Source organism: Lepidochelys kempii, chromosome 1, assembly GCF_965140285.1.
Source record: "Lepidochelys kempii isolate rLepKem1 chromosome 1, rLepKem1.hap1, whole genome shotgun sequence".
In the NCBI taxonomy this organism is placed as follows: Eukaryota; Metazoa; Chordata; order Testudines; family Cheloniidae; genus Lepidochelys; species Lepidochelys kempii.
In genome coordinates this window covers 5784551-5807259 of record NC_136380.1, presented here as the reverse complement: position 1 = coordinate 5807259, position 22709 = coordinate 5784551, and the positions used below count along the sequence as shown (strand labels likewise).

Sequence of the window (22709 nt, the reverse complement as noted above, 5' to 3'; positions counted from 1 at the left end):
CAGGTCAAGTAACGGAGGTGCAGGCCTGTAGCCCTAAATACCAAGACCCATTGTGCCCCTAGTGCCTATTCTGTTGAGCACAAAGTCATAGCCCAACATAGGAATTGCATCGTGGATCAGACCTATGGTCCATCTAGTCCAGTGTCCTCTCTCTGACAGTGACAGCCCCAGGTGCTGCCATAGAAGGTGTAAAAAAACAAGCAGTGGGTTGATGGGGGGATGAATTTAACACCATGAGGGTGTCACCCTAATTTTTAACAGCTAGAGATTGACTTGTGCCCTGAAACACTTCAGCGTATAGGCTTTCCAAAACTTTTTGTGTGTGACTACTGTAACTGGATAGTCTTACTGTCCATGCAAATGTCCAAACCCTTTCTGATTCTTGATTACCTCATGGCCTTAGCTACCTCTTGTGGCAATGAGTTCCTCAGTCTAATAAGGCATCAAATTAAGAAAGCACTCTTTTTTATCTATTTTGAATTCTCCACCTTTCAGTTTAATTGAATGTCCTCTTGATCTTGAGGTAGGAGACAGGGAGAACACATTTCCTATCTACTCACTACCAGTCAAAAATTTATAGACATTTCTCATGTCCCCTCTAATTTATCTCCTTTCTAACGTAACAGTTCCAGTCTTTTCAACCTGTTCCATATGAGAGTTTCCCTGGGCCCTTGATCATTCGTGTTGCCCTTCCCGGAGCTCCTTCTAGTTCTGCAATATCCTGTGTGAGAAGGGTGCCCAGTACTACACAGAGGAATCCAGAGGAGGGAGAAATATTGACTGACTGATCTCATGCCATTGTATTTTCTGTATGATTTCCCAATCCACTCCTCCTGGATCCCAATGATTTGGTTTATTTCTGTCCATGATTGAACTTTGAGCAGGGTTTCACAGAGCTGTGTACCAAGACACCCAGGTCACTGTCCTGAGTTCATAAAGTTAAATTAGAAACTTTAAGGTCTATGAGGATTTCAAGCTTTTCCCTCCAGGGGGCAGACACATTGCAGTTATTGATATGGGCTCCCTCTGAAGACTTCTCTGGACTTGACTATGAACTAAATAATGTGGTGCCATCTGTAAATATTGCCATCTCACCTCCTTTCCTAGATTTTTAATAATTATAAAACATTTACCGCAATATTTATTATAAAGCGTGTAACCGACTTGCTCTGCTTCTCTCCCTTCACAGGCACATTGAGCATTTCTGAGCCCGATCAAAGAATCGACTACCTCATGGCAGTTTTCAACCTCACCCCCTCTGACCCTTTAACATTCATCCTAATAGGCATCCCTGGCTTGGAAGCCGCCCATGCCTGGATTTCCATCCCTTTCTCTACATTCTACATTATCGGCCTGTTGGGAAATTTCATGGTTTTGTTTGTTGTAGGAAAAGAGCAGACACTGCACAAGCCAATGTACCTGCTACTCTGCATGCTGGCGCTCACAGACATTGGCACGTCTACGTCTGTTGTGCCAAAGGTACTGTGTATATTTTGGTTTAATTTGAAAGACATTACTGTGGGTGGCTGCCTCACCCAGACATTCTTCCTTCACGGAGTTTCTATGATGCACTCAGCAGTCCTCGTGACAATGGCCTTTGATCGTTACATTGCCATATGTAACCCTCTGAGATATGCCACCATCCTCACCAACACACGAATAGCTAAGCTAGGGCTTGTGGGTTTGATGAGAGCTGTTTTCTTCATCCTGCCCCTGCCCATGCTCCTGAGCAGGCTGCCATTCTGTGTGAACCGCATTATCCCCCACACGTACTGTGACCACATGGCTGTGGTGAAGATATCGTGTGGGGACATCACAGTCAACAATATGTACGGCTTGGTGATGGCATTTCTAGTCATCGGGTTAGACCTGACCCTCATTGCCCTGTCCTACAGTCTGATCATGAGGGCTGTCCTCAGAATTTCCTCTAAGAAAGTCAACCAAAAAGCACTCAACACCTGCACAGCCCACATCTGTGTGATTCTTATGTCTTATTCTCCCTTACTCTTCTCCACTCTGACACACCGGTTCGGTCAGAGCATCGCTCCCCATATTCACATCATCTTGGCCAACCTCTATTTCCTCCTCCCCCCCATGTTCAACCCTATCATTTATGCGGTGAAAACCAAAGAGCTTCGTGAAAAAGTGGGCAAATACACATGCAGGATATGGTTGCCTGGAGGCCACTGATTTTAAACCTGCATGACAAGAGAGGAAAATAATATCTCCTCATTAATCAAGGGTGCTCTGTCCCAGTTTGGGTGAGCTCAGTATTGTGGAAGTTCACAGCCTGAGAACTTCTTCACACCAATTATCTTATCATTCCATCACCAAGAACTGCTCTCTCCATTGCTGAGTTCCCCCTCCCTGACCATCACCTAATCCCTTTCAGTGTCACCTATCAGCCCCCATCTCCACACACGGTGGCCTTTCTGTGGTTTCCAGACCACCAGAATATTCATCAGCTTTCTGAAGCAAGGTGGCTTTCCATTAGACCCTGCATGTACAGGGTTCTTGATCAGTTTAATGAAACAAAGCTACACTTTCTGAGAGACAAAGACAAAGAAAGCAACTACAATGCTGAACTTCTTTATCATATGTACAGTGATTTGGAGAGCAAAATTTACCTGTTTTTTCTACTTGCAATCCTTCAGAAAATCTGGAAGATAAACCAGGTAATTCAGCTGGAAAGTTTTAATATGGGAAAGTTGCAGCAGGAATTAAGGATATTGTACTAGAGCTTATTGGTGAGAGTCATGAAACTGTGTGTTTTTGAGAAATGGACTGTGTTACCCTGGATTTGAAGGGTGTTTATCCCAGAATGTGATCAAGCCAACTGCAACTATATGATGTACATTCAGTCACTATGAATTAATAAAATAAAAGACCACATAATTAAGGGTTAATTGGAAAGCAGGCTTTTAGATGCAAGGTCAAAATCTAGCTGGCAGTTTCTGGTAATCATAATGAGAGGAGTGGACAAACAAATAAATATGTGCGAATGAAAGAATATAAATGGATGATAACCTTGAGTCTAGATGCCTCTGATATTACAAGTTTATTGAAAGTTAGGAAAACTGGTGATCCAGTAGGAGTCACTATGACCTATGTGTTTTGTAGAAATTATACAAAATTAGCTAATACAGTGTAATTTGGAGCAGTCCTCCGAAGCCATCTTGAGATTGATTGAGAGAGATTTTTCCAGACACTCTTTATCCCTGGTGGGAGTGCAACTGGCCACTGCGGACCCTCTGTTAATTACTCTATACCGTTCCAGCTGTTAGGTAAATATCTGGGATGTTCTAGACCTACTGCTTATGTCTGTGTGTGCTTAAATCTAATAAATTGCAGTGTTAGACAAGAACAAGCTTACTTGGATTTATTCCTTGATCAGACAGAATTGCTGTGTTCCAATTGATTTATTCCTGACACCACCTGAAGTGAAATAATTAAGGTGCCCCTGTCGCGGGTTCTGAAATACCCGGGTACCAGACTGCTGTGATAAACTATGACAACGCTTTGGAGTGCAATAACTTACCACGGTATGCAGTCAATTTTTAAGTCACTTTTAGTGGGAACTTTCAAAATACACAGTAAGCATTCCAGTTCTCAAAGATGTCAGAAGTAGGTGTTGTCATGGAAAAATTAACCATGCATTGTGTTTGGATCAGAACAAACCTGAGGTCCCTTTATTCAAGCATGCGCATACAGGGAGAGTCAGCCAGAGCTGCCCTGCTGTAAACAGAAAATACAGGAGCTTATATTGCTGAAAACCACAATTTATCAAACCCACTTCCTTCAACAGCATTTTCCTTATTTGGCATATAGTGCAAGCTTTAACAGTAGCTTTGCCTTACTTGAAGTTTTGCAAAAACAAGCTTTTTCTGTTATTGACAGGTGTTTTCTTTGCAGTTAATGTTTTTTTTTTTTTTAACTTCTAGTGGTTATGGTTACATTTCTTAAGCTGTGCTGTTTTGCAATTGCCCCTTAATGGAATTTTCCACACTTTCTTCTTATGCTTTATATACACAGTTAGCTTGACCAAAGTTTTAGGCCTACTTGAGACGCTTAGGCCTACTTGGGTCCTCCACATTCACAAAACACAACACATTAGCCTGGGTACACAAAGCCTGGGTACACAAAGTAGACATTCTATAGGCAGTATAAAAGGCATTTTTTCAGCTTGATATATATTTTGGAGCATTTAAATTTGCCCCTGTAATTTGGAAATTTTCTGAACCTTTGGTAGGATTGAAAGCAAGTTTTGGAATTGGTCAGGCGCTAAAGCAGTCCAGTTAAAGCATATCTGGAACCTAAGGGCTAATTGTAGAGTTTTATCCACAGGCCAGTAAATGATATGATTGCCTGCAGCTGTGGTGAGATTAAAATGTATGTCATTTAAGATAGTGGTCTTAACGTGCACACAGCTATTATTAGCTTGGAAACGTAGATGTCCTGTCAGGGTAGTCCCGTGTTCCATACCCTCCCAACAAATGTTGTTATGAACCGTGACAACCTCTCCTGGTTTTAGTTTATGTATACACTGAAGTTGAGGGGGTTCTAATGGCCAGAGTGTCCATTTGCTTCCAGTCCTTCCCCAAATGCCGGGCGTTATTTCAGGAGCACTGACTACAAATTGGTTGGGCATACCAGGTAGTTCAAGTTTCCAAATGTCTTGGTGAATTATCCAACCCTACATGCATTCTCCCCACGGACCCGGCAGGATTCAGTAGGTGGGAGCCCATACCCCTCCGACCTGCCCGTATGCTTGGAAGGAGCACTGTGAACGTTTGCATTTCCACTCAGAAAATCTCCAAGTATGTCTCCACGGCCACAGATTAGATGGCACTCCTGAGGTATTTGTAAGGGCAGTAGGCCAAGCTTGATGTTCAAGATCCCTCTGAATGGCCGTGAGCTGGTCATTTAGAAAATCCTGAACCTCCGAACAAGCCTGATCCCACTGCAATGCCTTTCCAGTGCTGGTGATACCCAGTACCATCTCTGTTCACAGCTTTTGGGTCATTGAACTAAGGGAGGAGATAACATACAATTCACCAACACCAGCCTGAACCTGGGCTAGCTGTGCTCCAGCAAGAAGGCCCGTGGCTTTTTTCAACTGTCCCAAATTTTCCTCATGTTGCTGACCTTTATGGATATTGTAGATTGCAGCCACGCTATTTGCACCATCCCATAGGTGTCCAGCCGAGTCCCTTTTTTTCTAGCGGAAACCCAGGTCCATTGCTGTGCCAACCAAATGGCAGCTCCCTTTGAACAATTAGGATATATGGAGGTAATCTGAACCAATCTTAACCAATCATTTTACTGAAATTTAACTAACCAATCCTAACATATTGTAATATGATTAGCCAACCAATTATATCCCACCACCTTAATTAGTTTACACCCAGAAAAATTAATTATACAGCAGACAGAAACAATCACAGAACCAGACGGAGATTATACAGGCAAACAATAGGGAAATGGGGACTTCAGTGATAGAACAACAAAGAAATGAGGATTTCACATCCCAGCTATTGATAAGTGAGTTCTTGCCAGACAGGATGCTATCAAACTAAGTTTCCTTTTACATTTTCTCAGCACTTTCCTTTCTCTGGAGGTGATAGGCTGGATCACCTTTCTAACATCCCCAGATTGCCTTATTTCAATGTGACTAGTTTGCAATGTGAGGAGGTGACTGTTCGCTTCCCAGCTTATGGCTGCCTCTGCTGCTTAGCCAAAGGCCTTAGCCTAAGCACAGGGCCTCAGACTGTCACAGTAAGAGAAGGCCCTTACATCGGCAGACAGTGTTCATCGGTTGAAGTGAGCTGTAGCTCACGAAAGCTCATGCTCAAATAAATTGGTTAGTCTCTAAGGTGCCACAAGTACTCCTTTTTCTTTTTGCAAAGACAGACTAACACGGCTGTTACTCTGACACTTATAATTACAACATTTAGACATTGCTTTACCAGCACTATGTTGCTGGCAGATTACACACTGTTGGCAGTATTGCTTAATATATATATATTTTTTACAAATATCCTTGCTGATTGCAGGCAGAACTGAGGAATTACTCCCCATATGAAGGAACAAATGTGGACACCGTGTAGAATCAAGCACGTGGGTTTATTACGTACAGCACTGATGGAGTGTCACCTCGTTTATTAGGCTCAGAGACACTGCCAAACAATTGATTACAATGGATTATATGGATTTTCCATGGGCAGAGGGAAATGACAGGGTAAGCAGTCCCAAACCCCTGGATAGGTCTAGCAGCAAGACGAGATAAGCACAGTAGCCAATGGTCAAAAGGTTACATAATGTCTCCGCCCATGGTTTCAGGTTAACACAAGAGTGAATTTGTGTGGGGGGGTGGAGGGTGAGAAAACCTGGATTTGTGCTGGAAATCACTTTAGATAAGCTATTACCAGCAGGACAGTGGGGTGGGAATAGGTATTGTTTCATATTCTCTGTGTATATATAAAGCCTGCTGCAGTTTCCACGATATGCATCTGAGGAAGTGAGCTGTAGCTCACGAAAGCTCATGCTCTAATAAATTGGTTAGTCTCTAAGGTGCCACAAGTCCTCCTTTTCTTTTTACAAGACACTTAATTAGTACACAGGTGTTTTCCATTAAACGATATATAAAGTGTGTTAGTATAAATATATATATTTATATATATATATATATATATATATATATATATATAAATATATATATTTATTGAATATATTTGAATTCTGATTTGGGATCCATAGATAATGAAGTAGCTCCCTTGATTGTCCGACAGGTACACACCTAGGAGTTAAAACAAAAGGACAAATGAAAAGTATATAGCAAAAAAGGTTATCTTTTAATTATTCATTTGTGTTTCTAAGGCAGGCACTGGCAATGTCTAGGAGGGAGGCTATCATATCTCATATACTGATATGTTTGAACCTCTTCCGTAAACTCAAGGCTGGTGTGTAGGAAGACGCCTCTTCTACAGAAGAAACAGGGCCCCTTTCATTCCCATGGTTTGTTCTCAACTTTGAGATAAAACCCCCAATTATAATTTCTACCTGGCTTCTTGCTGACCAAGCTTATTTTAGCAAAAAGCAAGGCTGTCCTTTGTTTGTTCTGCTTCTTAGCTAATATTGTTCACTATTTGCTAGGCCTCTGTCTTCTTGACCAAACTCTGGATTTTGGGCCTATAAAAAGAGCTGACACCGTCTATATATCAGGTCGTAACATAAACAGCATACAGATTTTAGCCCTTCACCATATTTTTCTGTATTTGTTTTATAGGCAGGTTAGGTTTCAATGACTTCTATGTTTATTATTTAGGTGATTTGCATTAACAGACATTCTTGACTTGCTTTTGGATTCAACGTTATTAGCCGCTTAGGGACTTTGTCTCAAAAGGACTCAATTAACTTCTAACTTTTAACTTCTGCTTTTAAACACACATTGATTTGAAAAGGGAAAAACACAACCCATTTTGGCTCACCTTTGGCAAAGCGACCATTGATTACACAGAGCCACCTTAAGACTTAGTGCGGGGCACTGACTACAGCTTCTATCTGCTATTTGTTACCAGAACAGATTTAAAATCTTTTCCCATTTTCCTGGCTTTGACTGCCCTGCTGCAGCCACAACTTTGGTCTTTATTTAAAAACATTTTAAAGCTTGTAAAGCATTAAGTCACTTTAAGGATTAAATGCTAAATACCAAAATTAAACAACACTAGTTTCTTTTGTCTGGCAAAAGTATTTTTTGGTTTTACAATTTTTAAAACAACACCAATTCATCTTAAACTTATAAAACAAAGATTGTACACATCAGGAGTGGGTTTGTTTTTTTTTAGCAAATTTAACTAACTTGTTTATAGTTAAATGATTTCACTTAAATAACCTTTTGCCTGGATTATTTCCAGAATTTTTTCCAGAGAAATGTGCCCTTTCTTCAAAGGAAAAGCTGCAAAGAAACTAAGAATTTTCTTTTCATAACACCTTCTTTTAACATTTGTACAAAGTTTCACTGCTTAATTTTCTCCAGTAACTACAGAATTAACCTCTCCCTTTTTCTCTTTTAACTTTCTCAAACTGTGGTTGCCTGCTTGTCTGGGCCTGATCCTTCTCCCCCTCCCCCCCTTGTTGCATTATTTCTTTCCATGGGCACAGGCATTGTTTCACTACCAATTTAGCAAGGAGGGTGGCTTTTTGACTAACCCCCCTTTTATTTATTTATACAGACCTATTTACATACACACGCATTTATTCCTTATATTTAGATCATAGAGTCATAGAATATCAGGGTTGGAAGGGACCTCAGGAGGTCATCTCGTCCAACCCCCTGCTCAAAGCAGGACCGATCCCCAATTAAATCAACCTAGCCAGGGCTTTGTCAAGCCTGACCTTAAAAACTTGAAGGTCAGATCTGTCAGACAGATATAAGATGTATCTTATTTAACAATAACCTTAATCCTTTATGTCTGGACTTAATACAACCTTTTCCTTATTTGAGGTGGTAACAACCCCTCAGCACTGGTGTTTTGCAGGAAAGGATAGTAGCAGGGCTAGGGACAACGGGAAAGGTAGCATTAACAGCATGGTAAAATGGGGCAATTACACTCACTGACCATAGGAATAATGACTCCTTGTTGAATGCAGGAGGTAAGAACAGGTTGGATTTTCCCTTGGCCTGTTTTGATAGAGGGTACTGCTGCACCTCGGGAAAGGGTCTTGCTGGGTTTAGGTGAATCTTAACGGGTTGGGCTGACCCAATGCACCCAACCTGGTTGGCATGATCGGCTCACAAGGCTTACAAGGAGGGGAGATCTTAGTCAGCAGTTCCTGTTGCAACGAGGAAGGGCTGGGGTCGGTCTTCTCCTGTAAACTGCCAGGACCTCATTGTGAGCGGGATCAGGCACGTTCAGATACACACCATTTGGGGTACAGCAGATTATACAATTTAATTTACACAACAAGTCTTTTCCCAAAAGGTTAGCAGATGAACAAGGGCTTAGGAGGAAAGCATGATGGTTAAACAAAGGATGGATAGAAATGGACAGAGGTGAAGGGACGGGATGGGGAATAAGAGTGTTGCCTGCCCCTACCCTTTTGTATCAACCAGGGTGGTAGGGACATGTACTGTATACAATGGCCCATTTGCTTGAAATAGTAACATGCGCCATTGCTGGGTCCCTAGGGGAGGTGGACTGTGGGGACCTTGGTTTGGCCTTCCCCTTCTCCCCCTGGAATTGGCGGCTGTTACGGGGTCCCTGTATGTTCTGGAGCTGGAAGGTCATTAACATAGTTTTAATGTGGTGGTGAGAGTATTTGGGTTTTATTCAAATTCTTATTTTTATTTTGTTTACAGGTGCAAATTTTTGCTTCAGTCAGCTTTCTTTGGGCAGACTGTGAGAATTTTATTTAACAGCTTCTTCCTGATTTTATTTAACTTTTTTTGGTTATGGCCTGGATTTTGCTTGGGCCACTGAGCTTTTTCACAAAGGCGACTCAATGTTTCCCTAGGCATGACCCCTCGTAGAAGCTGATTTAAATCTGCCCATGTAGGGTTATAAGAGTTTATAACAATTTGCAATTCCTTTTTGAATTTAACAGGGTCCTTTCTTATTTTTTTTGGAAAATTTTGAAGTACATTATACAGTTCCGTAGGAGACTAAGGTGCATGTGCAGACCCCGAGGTCTCATGACCTGAAGCACCATTGCCCGGGAATTGGCACAAGGGGAACATTTCCTCAGTATGGGGAGACACTGTCTGAGGTGTGAACGTAAGGGGCTTCTGTTGCTTAATATTTCTTGCCAGCTTAGTCGGATTTAAATTCTTTGCCAATTTTATTTTTATCTCTTTTAATTGTGTTGTAAGTTTCTCCTAGGAGTCCTTGAGATGCTTTATTTGAGATTCACGATGCCATTTTTTTTAATTTATGACAATAGAAATATGCCTCACACTGACATTGGCCAGAAGCGCACTTCTGAGGTGCACAATCTTGTCAAGGTTGAAACTTTCCCTCTAAGGGAAACCACAACTTTAAATTATTCCTATCCCTTGTATACCAATTCCAATTTTTCCAGAAACTTGCAAGTGAACTAGTGTGTGCCTTTTGCTGGACGGTGATCCTTTTTGACTCACTGACCCCCATCTGTACCTGGCAAGAGGGGAATCCTCTTGGATCGCCCAGCCCCCAGTACTTAACTCAATTCTCTCATCTCACTCACACAGGAAAGGTTCTGTTTAGGGCCTCCACGACTCTCTTACAGCCAGAGGTGCAAGTAAGCCGGTATGCCCCAGTACGGCATACTGGCAAGAGCCAGTGCTCCATACCGGGGCGGACCGGCTTCCCCAGGCGGCAATTTAAAGGGCCTGGGGTTCCCAGCAGCAGCTGGAGCCCCGGCCCCTTTAAATTTCCACCAGAGCCCGCTGCTGGAGCCCTGGGGGAGCGGCGGTGGGGCTCCAGCGGCTATTTAGAGGGCCCACGCTCGGAAGGGACCCTGGCCTCTCTTCTCCGCCCCCCGCTCTCTGCTATGGGGGCAGCAGCTTGGTGCTGCCTTCTCCCGGGGCTCTGTCCTGCTGCTGCAGGGCAGGCTCCGCTGGCAGGCAGCTCCCCCCTCCCTCCTGCCCCGCCTCTTCCCCCAGTGTGCTGCGTTCCCGCCCCCGACTCTCTCTCCCTGCTGCTGAGAAGAGGCGGGGGCAGGGGCTTGGGGAAGGGGGTGGAACCAGGGCATACCCCCTCCAGCCCCCTGCCGTGAGCTGCTCAGGACAGGGAGCTGGGAGCGACCCCAGCCCACACCCCCAGCCCTCTGCCCTGACTCCTGCACCCTCCCACTCCCCATGCCCTGACTCCTGCACCCCTCCACATCCCCACCCCCACCCTGAGCACCAAACGGGAGCTCCTGCACCATCCCCCACCCCACATACCCACCGGCACCCCTCACACCGAATGGGAGCTGCCCCAGGTAAGCGCTCCACACCCCAACCTCCTGCCCCAACCCGAGCCCCCTCCCTCATTCTAGCTCCTGGACAGACCCTGCACCCCAACCCCCAGCCTGCTCCTGCACCCTAACTCCCGCCCAGACCCTGCATCCCCAGCCCTGTTCTCAGTGCACCCCCACCCTCAGCTTGGTGGAGAGAGAGACAAAGAGAATGGGCTAGAACCAGGGAGAAGGTAGGTACCCACTCTATGTGGTCAGGGGTGTGTGTGTGCAATCCTGTTTACCCCCTCCCCAGCCCTGCTGCCCTTGCAATTTACCGCCAGCCCCTCCCTTGTTCCAAGGACCAACCCTAGCTCCCACCCCACTGTGTTTTTGCCCCCCAGCCCCTGCCTTGCTCCAGTCAGCAGGGACTAATTCTCCCCCCATGCCTCACTGTAATCATCTTGCCCCGCTCCAGCTGGGGACCAATCCTTCCCCCCACCACCACCATACCCTGCTGTGCTCTTGCTCCTGGCCTCTTCTTTCCTCAGGGAGGTCCTCAAATATGTTTGGCACCAGGCCCACAAAAAGTTGGGTAGTGGTAGCAGTGGCCCCAGGCCCTTTAAATAGCCCCCTTTAAATTACCCCCGAACCCCAGGGCTCTCAGTTGCCTCTGCAGCTGGGAGCTCAGGGGGTTATTTAAAGGGCCCGGGGCTCCCAGCTGCTGCTCCCACAGCCCTAGCCCCAGGCCCTTTAAATCCTGATTTAAAGTGCCTGGGGATTTAAAGGCCCCACCTCTTCCGGTTGAGGCCCCGCCCCCTCATCAGGACTCTGGAATACAGGTAAGTCCTTTAAGTTACTTTCACCCCTGCTTACAGCCCCCCTTTAGCCAAGAGCGTTGGCTGGCAAAACATACTCTGTCGCTTGGGGCGAGGTGATCAGACCAGTCAGTGGCTTGTCAAACCGCCTTTAGGTGGGAACCAGAGACAGGGGAGGAAAGAGGGTACGGAAACAGACCGTCTGAGGATGGAAGGGATGGGATCACACACTCCTAGACCTAGACAAGCCCCTTGCCGGTCATGAGCCCACAGCTTCACAGGGCTCTCTGTGGGTCTTCCTGTGACTCACACTCACACTGGTCTTCCAACTCAATTCACATTGTCACACAGAACCAGATCTATCCACGACCTGCCCAGGTCTATCTACGACCTGCCCAGCCACCCTCAGTGGCTCTTCCTGGGGAAACCAAACCTGGATGGGACTTTAACCCACCCCAAGGGCACTAGGCATGTCTGGCAGCAAAAGTCCGGATGGAGCGTACAACTCACCCAAGCCCAGAGCCTACGGGCAGTCCTTCACCAGAAACCCAATATAGAGATTTCAAAAGGTCTCTTAGCTTTTTGGATGGGCCCGGGGTCTGGTGGGGAACAGTTCGCAGATCTCCAGCTCTTGGGGGTCACCATCTATCTGAGTCATAGCACCAAGATGTCTTGGAAAAATCACCACACGTTGTGTTTGGTTCAGAACAAGCCTGAAGCCAGCTTTACTCAAGCATGCGCATACAGGGAGAGTCAGCCGGAGCTGCTGTGGCGTAAACAAGGCTTACTGAAGGATTGGGTGAACCAGGAGTCACTCAAGGAAATTAATAGACAGCAGGGTTAAAACAAAGAAAAGGAAGCACTACACACAACACCTCATTGCCCTTCCCTATTCTAATGTATCTTATGTAGAGATGGGGTGATCAGATCCACAAGCGATATTCAAGATGTGGGCATACCATGGATTTATACAGAGGCAATATGATATATTCTGTCTTATGATCTATCCTTTTCCTAATGATTCCCAACATTCGGTTAGCTTTTTAGACTGCTGCTGGGCATTAAGTGGATGTTTTCAGAGAATTATCCACAATGATTCCAAGATCTCTTCCTTGAGTTGAAACAGCTAATTTAGACCCCATCATTTTACAGGTATAATTGAGATTATGTTTTCTAATGTGCATTAGTTTGAATTTCTCAACATTGAATGTAATCTGCCATTTTGTTGCCCTGTCACCCAGTTCTGTGGATCCCTTTGTAACTCTTCGTAGTCTGCTTTTGATTTAACTATCTCGAGTAGTTTAGTATCATCTGAAAACTTTCCCAACTCACTTTTTACGCCTTTTTCCAGATCGTTTATAAATTTGTTGAACAATTGTGATCCCAGTGTACTAACTGGTCCTGGTGTCTTGTTAGTGTTTAATTTGTTCATCTGTTTCAAATCCTCTTCTAATGACAACTCAGTCTGGGAAAGTTCCTGAGATTTTTTACCTAAAGAGAATGTCTCAGGTTTGGGAATCTCCCTCACATCCTCTGTAGTGAAGACTGATGCTAGGTTGGGGTGTTCTTGTGCTGCCCTGCTGAAATGTCTTTAACATATTCAATATGTTCTAGCAATGGTAGAAATACTGGGTGGCTCCATAAGTACAGCTGATTTTCAGTTGGCAGGTCAGGTCATGTGGGAGGTATCAAAGAGTGCCTCGTTCAGTACATCACCCTGGACCATCACCCAGACTGCCCATGTCAAAGGCTGGCCCTGGGTTTGATCCCCAGTCTCATCGTGATCACTTAGGAGAGTGGCTAGGGTGTCCCCACTCTGGGGCACTTTATCTGCACCAGTGGCTTCCCTGACACGCTGATCACTTAGTTACGTTCAAACCACATAGAATGGAAAAAACTGCAACTGTACGAAAAATAAGGAACAAATAGGAGACTCCACAAACAGCTGTCTCTGGGGTGTAAGATTAGGTCACACTCTGTTTCTCACACATCACAGGCCTCTCTCCCAGGCCCTGGCTGTGCTGCGGTGATACCACAGGTGAGACACGTGTTCTGGTAGTGGCCACACTCCCTCAGGCTCTAGGTGGCAGGACCCTTCTCAGCATCTGCCCTCCCATCGGGTTCACCTCCCCGCTTCTGACTCCAGCCTTCAAAGTCCTCCTGTCGAGAAACCTTTCCCTGTGCTGGGCCCTCTGCCCAATGTCCCACCTCGCTGTGCCCAGCAGCTCATTGCACTCAGCTGCTGTGTTACTTGGGGCATATTTGGCATCCACTATCCTGGCTCTGTCTCTGTAGCTCCCTGTTCTAGCTCAGCGCTGACTCCCCATAGATGCAGCTGGTCTGTGCTGCCCCAGCTCCTGGCTCTGGTCTGCTTCTGCTCCTCAGCTCTGCCTCAGCAATTGTGCTCTGGCTTTAGCCCAGCTTGGACTCCTCTGGGCTGCTTCTCTGGCATGGGGTGGCTGCCAAATTTTGACAGCATTAATAGCGGAAGGTCACTTAAAAACTAACCCAAAAGTAGCCCAATCTATTTATTGAAACAAAGGTGTTTTTTTTTTAATTAACATGTTGATTTATATATCAAGTAACAAATGAAAGCTTTGATTAGATACCTAGTATAGATTTGTTTGTTTTTTTTTAAAAAAAACAACCCTACAAGCCCCAGCAGGAATTCGTCCACATTAGCAACAAAGCTATCAGATGACAATCAAAATCAAACCCCCAATACTGGTAATTGTATCCAGATTGAGGTTTGAAAAGATGTTTCAAACAAAAAACAGTGAATGACAGGGTTTAAAATAGCCACAAATGATCCCAAAATGTATGTAGTGCAAAAACAACACGAACAGTATAATATTATTGATTTCAAATTTAATCCAATTCTGGTGGTCAATGTCTATATTTTGCGTTGAATTAGTTGGCTACTGTTAGTCTCTAAAAGGCAACATTTCCTCCTCACAATCTTCATTGGAAGTAAAATGCTTCTGCTGCTGGTCATACAAATCCTCAATGACCTGTGTAATCATTACTTTTCTTGGTGCAAATTACTCACGACAGATTTGGTATTGTTTTATATATGCCCTAACAGGAAGAATATTTTCTAAAAGTTCATCTTGTGGCACAGTTTTGTTTTTATCAAGTTCATCTGAGAAGACAGTCTTTCAACTGCAGCATCGCTAAAAGGTAGCGACAACAACAAAAGAGCCAACAAACCAAGTTCACTGAGGTCTTTGTTCTCAGCGGCATCCGTGCATTCAAGAACTTCAACCCAAGACTGCTCACCTTGGTTATCCTGTGTATAAGGCCAGTGAATCATGAGCAAAACTCTTCCCTGCTCCTCCAACAGTGCAAGGTCTCCACAAAACATGGTAAAAATGGAATATCAGCAAATCTAGGTCATGCAGGGCTAAGCGTAGTAGAAGGACTTCGTACTGAAAGAGATTCAATCACCTGGCAGTCTCAGTTTCATGTGTTTCACAAACTCCAACATGAACTCTCGACACCTACTTTTGATGTCTTTGACAATGTGACTGGTTAGTGTGTATTTTGAGGGTTCCAGATGAAAATTGACTGCACAAAGTGGTAAGTAATGTGACTCAAAGGTGATGTCATAGTTTAACAGAACAGTCCCATTCTTGAAAACACAAGCTCTTATAAAATGTCTTTAATTCCTGCAGCAGCTTTCCTGTATTATCACTTTCCAATTAAAATGTTTGGTTTTGTCCTCCAGACTTCCTGGAAATCAGACTAATTTTGTTCACCAGATCACTGTACATATGATTCTTAGGCGCGCGAGTGCCAATGTAGGACCCAGGCCTGTATTTCTGCCTGAGGTAGTATTTTTGGGTTATGCTTGCATGTTTGTCCTTTGTTCACACATGTTAGGAAGAATGCATGTGTATCCAAAAATCAAAGACATTGTGTATGTTGCGTAGCCAGTGGGGGTGATAAGATGGGAACAGATAAGAGCAGTTAAAACGTTACTGGAATGCACACTTTAAGATTGCCTCAACCCCAATCGCAAGGCAAGGCCAAAAAACCAGTCAGGAGGGGCAAAAGGGGATCTGATCAAGAATCCTGTTCACACAGGCACTAATGGATGGTGATGGTCAGAGAGAGGGACCTCAGCAATGGAGAGAGCAGTGCTTGGTGATGGAGTGATAAGACATTAGGTGTGAGAAACTTCTCAGACTCTGAACTTCCACAATGCTGAGCTCAGCCAAACTGGGACAGAGCGCCCTTGATTAAAGAAGAGATGTCCTTTCTTCCTCTCATCACACAGGTTTAAAATCAGTGGCCCCCGGCAATCACATTCTGCAGGTGTATTTGCCCACTTTGTCACGAAGCTCTTTGGTTTTCACTGCATAAATGATAGGGTTGAGCATGGGGGGGATGAGGAAATAGAGGTTGGCCATGATGATCTGAATGTGGGGAGCAATTCCCTGACCGAATCGGTGTGTCAGGTTGGAGAAGAGGAAGGGAGTATAAGACAATAGCATCACACAGATGTGGGCTGTGCAGGTGTTGAGGGCTTTCTGGTGAGCTTTCTTGGAGGAGATTCTGAGGACAGCCCTCATGATCAGACTGTAGGACAGGGCAATGAGCGTCAAGTCTAACCCGATGACTATAAGTGCTATCACCAAGCCATGGATCCTATAGACTGTGATGTCCCCACATGATATCTTTGCCACAGCTATAGGTTCGCAGTATGTGTGGGGGATGATGTGGTTGGCACAGAATGGCTGCCTGCTCAGGAGCAGGGGCATGGGCAGAACGAAGAGAACAGCTCTTATCAAACACATGAGCCCTAGCTTAGCTATTCGTATGTTGGTGAGGATGGTGGCGTATCTCAGAGGGTTACATATGGCAAGATAGCGATCAAAGGCCATTGTCACAAGGATGGCTGAGTGCATAGCAGAAACCGCGTGAAGGAAGAACATCTGGGTGAGGCAACCATGCACCGTAATCCCTTTAAAATTGAACCAAAATATACACAGTGCCTTTGGCGTGACGGAGGTAGATGTGGTGATGTCTGTGAGCGCCAGCATGCAAAGCAGCAGGTACATCGGTTTGTGCAACGTCTGCTCTTTGCCTACAACAAACAGAACCATGAAATTTCCCAACAAGCTGATAATGTAGAACGTAGAGAAAGGGATGGATATCCAAATGTAAGCAGCTTCCAGGCCAGGGATGCCCATTAGGATGAATGTTGAAGGGTCAGAGAGGGTGAAATTGAAAGCTGCCATGAGGTGGTCGATGAATCAATCTGGCTCAGAAATGCTCAGGGTGCCTGTGGGGAGAGGGAAGCACAGCGTGAGGTGTGTGTGTGGTGGGGTTACACACTTCTTAACAAATAGAATAGTAAATATTTTATAGTTATTACCAATCTAGAAAGGGGGATGAGCAATGAGGTGGCAACATTTACAGATGAACTTGGATGTCAATAACATCAACCTGTCTGTCCATTGGAGTGGAAAGCTTGTCTCCTCAAACAGCTAATAAGGTTCTAATTTAACTGTATGAACTCAGGACAGGAACCTGGGCGTCATTGTGCACAGCTCTGTTAAACCCTGCTCACAGTGCAAGCACAGACAGAAACTAAGCAAAACCTTGGGTTCCAGGAAGAGTGGGATGGGGAATCATTCAATGCCATGAGATCAGTCAATCAATGTCTCATCCTTCCCTAGACTTCTCTGTGCACTACTGAGCATCTTTCTCAAACAGAATAGTGCAGAACCAGAGCAGTTCAGGGAAGGGCAGCAAGAATGATCAAGTGCCTGGCCAAACTATCGTATGTAGTGGGAGATGAATAAGAGGGGATATGAGAAAAGTCTATTACCAACTGGTAGACAGTACATGGAAAATGTGTTCTCCGTGTCTCATAACACAACGTCAAGAGGACATTCAATGCAACTGAATTGTGACAAATTCAAAACAGATAAAAAAAGAATGCTTTCTTCACACAGTGTCTAATTAGACTGAGGAACTCATTGCCACAAGAGGTAGTTGAGGCCATGAGCTAAGTAAGAATCAGGAATGATTTGGACATTTACATGGATAATGAGATGATCCAGTTACAAAACTTATAGGTAAATAAATATTTTGGAAAGCTTATACACCCATGTCTTTCAGGGCACAAGCCCATCTCTAGCTGTTGGGCATTAGGGTGACACCCTCATGCCAGTCAGGTCATCTCCCACCCCATCCACCCCTGCTCGGTTTCTTACACCTTCTTCTGCAGCACCTGGGGCTGTCACTGTCGGAAAGAAGACACTGGACTAGATGGACCATAGGTCTGATCCACTATGCTATTCCTGTGTTGGAAAGGAGACAAGTTTCCCCCATGAAAACAGACATTATCATGGTGGGATATGAATTTGTGTTCAACAGAATGGGCAATAGGGGCACAAAGGTCTTGGTATTTAGGTCTACAGGCCAGCACCTCTGTTGCTTCCCTTGTTAATTTTGGTGAGACATTTTCTTGCAGGCACCAAGCTCTGTCTGAGACATAATTTACAGGTGTTAACTGACAGGTGTAAGCAGAGAAAGGTGTCAGCAACTCAGCTGCTCACCCTTCTCATGCCTGAATTTTGATAAATTTTTCAGATGACACAAAAATTGGGGATCGTAAATAATGAAGAAGATGGGTCACTGATTTAGTGCAATCTCGAGTGCTTGGTAAACTAGGTGAAAGCAAAGAAAGTGTGTTGTAATGTAGCTATGGTGTCCAGCCCATACAGACAGGGAGTCAGGAAAGGTCCCAGCACTGGCCGTGGATCAACAATCACTAAGAAAAAATATAATTTCAGCAGCGCTTCGAACCTCTCCATGTATGCCCTCTTGTCTGCTCCTCAACCTCCAGCCCTGCTTTCCTGTCCATGTACACTGGGGTGGGCAAAAGTTTTGGCCGGAGGGCCTCATCTGCGTTGGGAAATTTCTTGCATGGCCGTGAATGTACAGGTGGGGCAGGGGTGTGGGGTGTGGGCAGGAGTGCGGGGCATGGGAGGGGCTCAGGGCAGGAGTTTGGGGTGAAGTAGGGGCTGCAGAGTGCACGAAGGAGCTCAGGGCAGGGAGATGGGGGCTCAGGGCAGGGGGTTTGGGTGCAGGAGGGCTGCAGGGTGCAGCAGGCAGCTCAGGACAGAGAGTTAGGTTGTGGGGTGTAGGAGGGGTTTGGGGTGTCAGCTCTTGGCTGGCGCCACTCACCTGGAGCAGCTCCAGGGTGACAGCAGCACAGATTGGGGCCAGGGTTCCCTGTTCCTTGCCAATGGGAGCTGCGGGGGGCGGTGCCTGCAGGTGAGGGCAGCTCTTGGAGCCCTCTGACCCCCTGACCCAGGGGCCACAAGGACGTGGTGCCGGCTGTCTCTAGAAGCGGTGTGGGGCACGCGGCACCACGGCTGTGGCAATCCCATTGGTTGGATCTGGCCTGCGGGTCGTAGTTTGCCCACCCCTGGTGTGCACCCTGCTCCCTGCCCCCACAACCTCCAGCCCTGATCGACTGTCCCTGTACACCCCCTGCTTATCCCGCAACCCTCAATTCTCCCTGCTTCTCGGTGTACACCTCCTTCCCTGCCCCCACAACCCCCAGCACTGCCTGCTTCTCTGTGTGCATGCTAATCCCTGCCCCCACAACCCCCAGAGCCTATCCGCCAGTCCATGTACACCCCCTGCCTGCCCCCAGAAGCCCCAGCACTGCCAGCTTATCAGTGTACACCGCCTGCCTCATCCACAATCCTCCATGCTGCCCGCCTGTCAATACACACCCCACTCCCTGCCTCCAGAACGCCCAGTACTGGCCGCCTGTCCATGTAGGCACCCCACGTACAGAACGTCCAGCCCTGCCACACCGTGATACCCCTCACCCAGGACCAGAACCCAGTGCCAGACCCCACAGCGACATTTCACAGAAATACTTCCTCAGACTAGGTTAAACTCAGTGTCTTCTTGCTGCAGGGAAAAAGGGGAGATCAGCCTGAACTGCCTTTCTGGGGGTGAAGGGAACCCCAGCAGGAGCTCAGCCTGTGCAGGGAAGGAGAGAGGGACAGAACCAGCGGGAGGGAGCCAGGACGTGGAGACTAAAAAGAGCCAGCGTGAGTAACTCTTCCTCACAACTAAGCAAGCTTTAACGTATTGCAGCCTGTTAGAAACCTAGACATACTTTCCTGAGGCTGCTTTTCCATGTTGGCAATTGCTGACATTGCCAGGAGGCTGTAGTGGGATTGCTCAAGGAAGGAGGGATGATCTGGATGGGGGATGTGTCAGAGACAATTTGCTACATTATGATCCACATTCCAGTACAGTCTGAGACAAACCCCTTCCCCATGAGGTCTCATTACACCTCTTTGGTCTGTGCATTAGGCAGGATGTCCATGCCATATTTCACCCAGTTTCAGGACTTCATGCCATTGTGATCCGGATACTGCATGTTCCTCCTCCACAGTACACAGAGACACACTATGCATTCCTGAGCTTCCCGCAGTGAGATTTGAAACACCACCTGCTTTCCTCTAAGAAAGAAATATGCTTTTATTTTAGCTGCCTTTTTGTGCTTCTTATGCTCTCCAGAACCAGAAATGCAGGGGTACAGAGAGAGCAGACCTCTATCCCCACACCCCGCAAACATATTGTTATCCTAATTGTTTTGAACCTCAAAGTCTGTGAATTTGAGATTTCAGCAACTCTCCTGTCAGTTCTTTGGTCCAAATGACCTAACCCATTCTTAGAGGCCACAGGACAAGTCCAGTTGAAGTCACTGGAGGCTCCTGGCCAGTGGAAATCAGGCCATTCGTTTAAATCCCTCCATGTGGATTTAGGGTGAACTCCTGGCCGTGTTCAGAGTTTTGCCATTGTTCTCAATGGGACCAAGATTTCACCCTCGGTGTTTTATTTTCGGCTTCCTGCTGTGAAAATCATGGTTTCAGGTCCTGCTACAGAGAGCGCTGTTCTGTTAGGGTGCTGAAACTAGGAATCCCCTTGTTTATGTGGCATTCTGATACCAGGCACGAAGGATGGGGATTTCAAAACATGTGTGGTCTCATTTTGCTCTCAGGGAGGCCAGTGTCAATCTGGAGTGACCCACTGAAGGCAGAATGTGAGAGCAGTATCTGGACAGTGGGCAACACATTCTTGTTGGGAACCCTCTGGTAAGAAGAGATACCCACTGAATTAGCTTTGGCTTTTACCTCTTAACAGGGCAGTGAAGTTGCTGAATTGGAACAATTCAGCAAACCAGAGGAAAAACCACACCTCCCAACAACGGAAGCTACTGAGACAGATATAAGGACACAGTAAGAGATAAGGTTCAGAGTAGCAGCCGTGTTAGTCTGTATTCGCAAAAAGAAAAGGAGTACTTGGGGCACCTTAGAGACTAACCAATTTATTTGAGCATAAGCTTTCGTGAGCTACAGCTCACTTCATCGAATGCATTCAGTGGAAAATACAGTGAGGAGATTTATATACACACAGAACATGAAAAAATGGGTGTTATCATACACACTGTAAGGAGAGTGATCACTGAAGATGAGCTATTACCAGCAGGAGAGCGGGGAGGTGAAAACAATGCTTCCTCAGCTCTCGTCCCCTAATGCCCCTACTCTACTTGCGCTACGTTGATGACATCTTCATCATCTGGACCCATGGAAAAGAAGCCCTTAAGGAATTCCACCATAATTTCAACAATTTCCATCCCACCATCAACCTCAGCCTGGACCAGTCCACACAAGAGATCCACTTCCTGGACACTACCTTGCTAATAAGCAATGGTCACATAAACACCACCCTATACCGGAAACCTACTAACCACTATTCCTACCTACATGCCTCCAGCTTTCACCCAGACCACACCACACGATCCATCGTCTACAGCCAAGCTCTACGATACAACCGCATTTGCTTCAATCCATCAGACAGAGACAAACACCTACAAGATCTCTATCAAGCATTCTTACAACTACAATACCCACCTGCTGAAGTGAAGAAACAAATTGACAGAGCCAGAAGAGTACCCAGAAGTTACCTACTACAGGACAGGCCCAACAAAGAAAATAACAGAACGCCACTAGCCATCACCTTCAGTCCCCAACTAAAACCTCTCCAACACATTATCAAGGATCTACAACCTATCCTGAAGGACGACCCATCACTCTCACAGATCTTGGGAGACAGGCCAGTCCTTGCTCACAGACAGTCCCCCAAGCTGAAGCAAATACTCACCAGCAACCACACACCACATAACAGAACCACTAACCCAGGAACCTATCCTTGCAACAAAGCCCGTTGTCAACTGTGCCCACATATCTATTCAGGGGACACCATCACAGGGCCTAATCACATCAGCCACACTATCAGAGGCTCGTTCACCTGCACATCTACCAATGTGATATATGCCATCATTTGCCAGCAATGCCCCTCTGCCATGTACATTGGTCAAACTGGACAGTCTCTATGTAAAAGAGTAAATGGACACAAATCAGATGTCAAGAATTATAACATTCATAAACCAGTCGGAGAACACTTCAATCTCTCTGGTCACTCGATTACAGACCTAAAGGTCGCAATATTACAACAAAAAGACTTCAAAAACAGAGTCCAATGAGAGACTGCTGAATTGGAATTAATTTGCAGACTGGTTACAATTAACTTAGGCTTGAATAGAGACTGGGAGTGGATGTGTCATTACACAAAGTAAAACTATTTCCCCATGTTTATTTCCCCCACCCCCCACTGCTTCTCGGACGTTCCTGTTAACTGCTGGAAATAGCCCAACTTGATTATCACTACAAAAGGTTTTCTCTCCCCCCCCCCCCCGCTGGTAATAGCTCATCTTAAGTAATCACTCTACATACAGTGTGTATGATAACACCCATTTTTTCATGTTCTGTGTGTATATAAATCTCCTCACTGTATTTTCCACTGAATGCATCCGATGAAGTGAGCTGTAGCTCACGAAAGCTTATGCTCAAATAAATCGGTTAGTCTCTAAGG

The 22709-nt window shown here is 45.7% G+C and overlaps 2 protein-coding genes across 2 annotated transcripts; one reads left to right on the top strand and one right to left on the bottom strand.

Annotated features, from left to right (window-relative positions):
• The first annotated feature begins 722 nt into the window (after positions 1 to 722).
• Positions 723 to 2190, top strand: LOC140918017 (olfactory receptor 52P1). Its single transcript, XM_073361586.1, has 2 exons — positions 723 to 766; positions 1188 to 2190. Exon 2 carries the CDS (start codon positions 1234 to 1236, stop codon positions 2188 to 2190), a length of 957 nt encoding a protein of 318 aa, XP_073217687.1. The 5' UTR covers positions 723 to 766; positions 1188 to 1233.
• Positions 2191 to 16036: 13846 nt separating this feature from the next.
• Positions 16037 to 17452, bottom strand: LOC140917918 (olfactory receptor 52P1). Its single transcript, XM_073361479.1, has 2 exons — positions 17409 to 17452; positions 16037 to 17021 (listed from the first exon to the last, which is right to left on the bottom strand). The coding sequence occupies exon 2, from the start codon at positions 16973 to 16975 to the stop codon at positions 16037 to 16039; it is 939 nt and encodes a 312-aa protein (XP_073217580.1). The 5' UTR covers positions 16976 to 17021; positions 17409 to 17452.
• Positions 17453 to 22709: the final 5257 nt, after the last annotated feature.